The 2,760-nt window shown below is 29.7% G+C and overlaps 1 protein-coding gene across 1 annotated transcript; it reads left to right on the plus strand.

Moving 5' to 3' along the window:
* Positions 1–412: 412 nt before the first annotated feature.
* Positions 413–1,502, plus strand: Rrp46 (exosome complex component Rrp46). The gene is made up of 5 exons (XM_018505251.1): positions 413–631; positions 702–815; positions 891–1,012; positions 1,091–1,234; positions 1,320–1,502. The coding sequence occupies exons 1-5, from the start codon at positions 532–534 to the stop codon at positions 1,500–1,502; spliced, it is 663 nt and encodes a 220-aa protein (XP_018360753.1). The 5' UTR covers positions 413–531.
* The last annotated feature ends 1,258 nt before the right edge of the window (positions 1,503–2,760 follow it).

Below are 2,760 nucleotides of genomic sequence, written 5' to 3' on the forward strand. Positions count from 1 at the left end.
CACGTACCTGACAGATACGGTATCGGCACGCATAATACGCCGTACGCTCACCGTACTAATACCGTGGAGGTATTTGTCTATCTGGGACGCTTGTCTATCTGGGAATTTGTGGTGTACCACGTCCACTTTCGACGATACGATTTTATCGGCGCGACGGGGGGGGGTGACTCGAAAATGTAAGTGGTACGTAATTCCCGCAGCTCGAAAATGCACGTTGGTGTATTGTGGTGTACCACGTCCACTTTCGACGATACGATTTTATCGGCGCGACGGGGGGGTGACTCGAAAATGTAAGTGGTACGTAATTCCCGCAGCTCGAAAATGCACGTTGGTGTCGCTAGTGTACGGGGAGTTAGAAGTATTACAGGAAAAAGGCCGAGATGGCCACTCTCAGGTTTCTCTCTGTTAATATCTCGTCCATGGCAGTTTGTACTCGTACAACTCGTACTTGTAACCTTTCTAGCCATTTTAATCTCTTACAGTGTTGTCTTGCTAATTATTATATGAGCAGAAACTTTATTGTAAGATAAAATGACTAAAGAAGTTACTGAAATTAATTGTATATTACGACCAATAAATTGTGAAATTAATTTATTATCAAGATCTGATGGTTCTACAATGTTTATGCAAGGTATATATAATAAACATCATGAATAATATTTTGTCAATACAATATTTTAATTATTCTCCTACGCAAATAGGTGATACCACAATTATCGCGGGTGTAAATGGTCCCTTGGAAGCAAAAAGCCAAAAAATGGCATATGACAGAGTTTCTGTTGAAGTTACATATACACCTCTTAAAGGACCAGCGAGTAAGTTTGTCAAAATTGAAATAGTTATGTTTCAGCATTGTTTTGGATCTGATAATTATCTATCAATTATTTTAGAAGTGGATGACAGATTAATTGAAACATATATAAAAGAGACATGTGAATCGGCTATATTAGTTTCATTTCATCCCAATACCATGGTATGCATTAATCTACAAGAGATGCAAGATTCTGGTGGGGTAAGAGTTTTCTGCGTCATATATTAATAATAAATCTTTTAAATAAATAAATTCTAAGCAAAAAAAATAAAATTTCAGTTACTAGCTTGTGCTATTAATGCATCATGTTTGGCACTAATTAATTCAGGACTTTCCATGAGATTTACCATTGCAGCTATCAGTTGCATGATAGAAAAAGAAACAGGGGAAATAATCATGGATCCTGACAGCTCACAATTAAAAGTATATATTTAAATAATAAGAAATGATGAGATATGTATTTTTTTCAAGAAATATTTTATTCTTAATGTAATTAACTTATTTACAGAATGCAAGAGCAGAATTTACGTATGCATTTGACAGTATTAACAAAGATATTTTATGCTGTCATAGCATTGGCCAATTTTCTCAAAACGAATTCTTGGCTTCTATGGATAAGTGCAGACAAGTCAGTAAATGTGTGTTTGATTATTATAGGGAAGTAATGAAAAAGTATACAAATATAATATAACATTATAATATTTTGTTTTCAAATAAATGTTCTTTTTTTTACCATCTTCTGAATCAATAAAATCTTAAACACGCATATTAATTTACTAAAAATAATTATTTTGTTAGCCATGGATAAATTTTTATTCTTGAGACACTGAGCTCGAAGATATAAATTAAAAGATATTATCAACCTTAATATAAATTTAATATAAATTTTTTAATTGCGAATATTCAAATGAATAACTTGAAACACAAATTATACCTATATTTAAACAATTTCTAAAAATTAATATTCTAATAGAATATTAAGTTTGTGAACTATCTACGTGTATATCTACATTAACGTATTATTGGATGGAGTAAAATATAATACACTCCTATCAATTATAAATAAGTATGTATTATCGTTTTACTCAATACTTTAATGCCTAAATTTCATATTTATATATGTTTAATTATAAAAAAATACATTTAAGTTTCATTTATTATACCGCTCGTAGTTAAAGAAGGAAATACATCTTCTATCGATCGTGAACTTGCGTTTCAGTTTCTAGATGTTTCCGAAAGAGGATGCAATATACTGCCTGATTCCTACTGCCCTCTGGCGTAGCATAAACACTCTTCCTTTTTTATCATTGAAATATACCGAAACTCCTAATGTAATTCATATTTGTAGTATCAAGCTTCAAATTTTATCAAATGTTTCGAGCGACAACAAAATGAATGTGTATTTCAGAGTAAAATATTATATCTTATGTTAATAGAATCTATTATAGATGATTTTATTAAGAAAATCAAAATACACACTGTGTATATAACTCTTGATAAAACTACTAACATTAAAGCAATAAATTTAGAAAGAAAAAATATATATATTACATACACATACACGCACACAGACAGACAAAAGTTAAATAATATTTAATTAACGTTTATTATAAACGATTGATTTGATTAATATTAAATTGCATATATATATATATATATATATATATATATATATATTATATATCTAAAATTTCTCTTTTTTACAAATAGAGAAGAATCTCTATATTTTGTACTAGGCATGTAACATTTTTAGTGTATTTATTTTGATAATTATTATTTTTTATAATCATTGAAATATATTGCCAATGCCCTTACGGAAAGAGACACTGAAAATTAAGTGTTAACACTCAACTTTGAGTGTTAACACCTAATTTTCAGGTGTTAATATTCAAAGTTGAGTGTTAATACTTAATTTTCAGTGTTTTTTCGAAATTTTCAGTGTCTCTTTC

The sequence above is a fragment of the Trachymyrmex cornetzi genome, unplaced genomic scaffold (genome assembly GCF_001594075.2).
Source record: "Trachymyrmex cornetzi isolate Tcor2-1 unplaced genomic scaffold, Tcor1.1 scaffold203, whole genome shotgun sequence".
In the NCBI taxonomy this organism is placed as follows: Eukaryota; Metazoa; Arthropoda; class Insecta; order Hymenoptera; family Formicidae; genus Trachymyrmex; species Trachymyrmex cornetzi.

Bases quoted from the DNA above. Each gene is read 5' to 3' on its own strand.
- Rrp46 (XM_018505251.1), top strand. From the start codon at position 532: ATGACTAAAGAAGTTACTGAAATTAATTGTATATTACGACCAATAAAT. The intron at 632-701 runs GTATATATAATA...CTACGCAAATAG, and splicing joins TTCTACAATGTTTATGCAAG to GTGATACCACAATTATCGCG. The intron at 1,013-1,090 runs GTAAGAGTTTTC...ATAAAATTTCAG, and splicing joins AGATGCAAGATTCTGGTGGG to TTACTAGCTTGTGCTATTAA.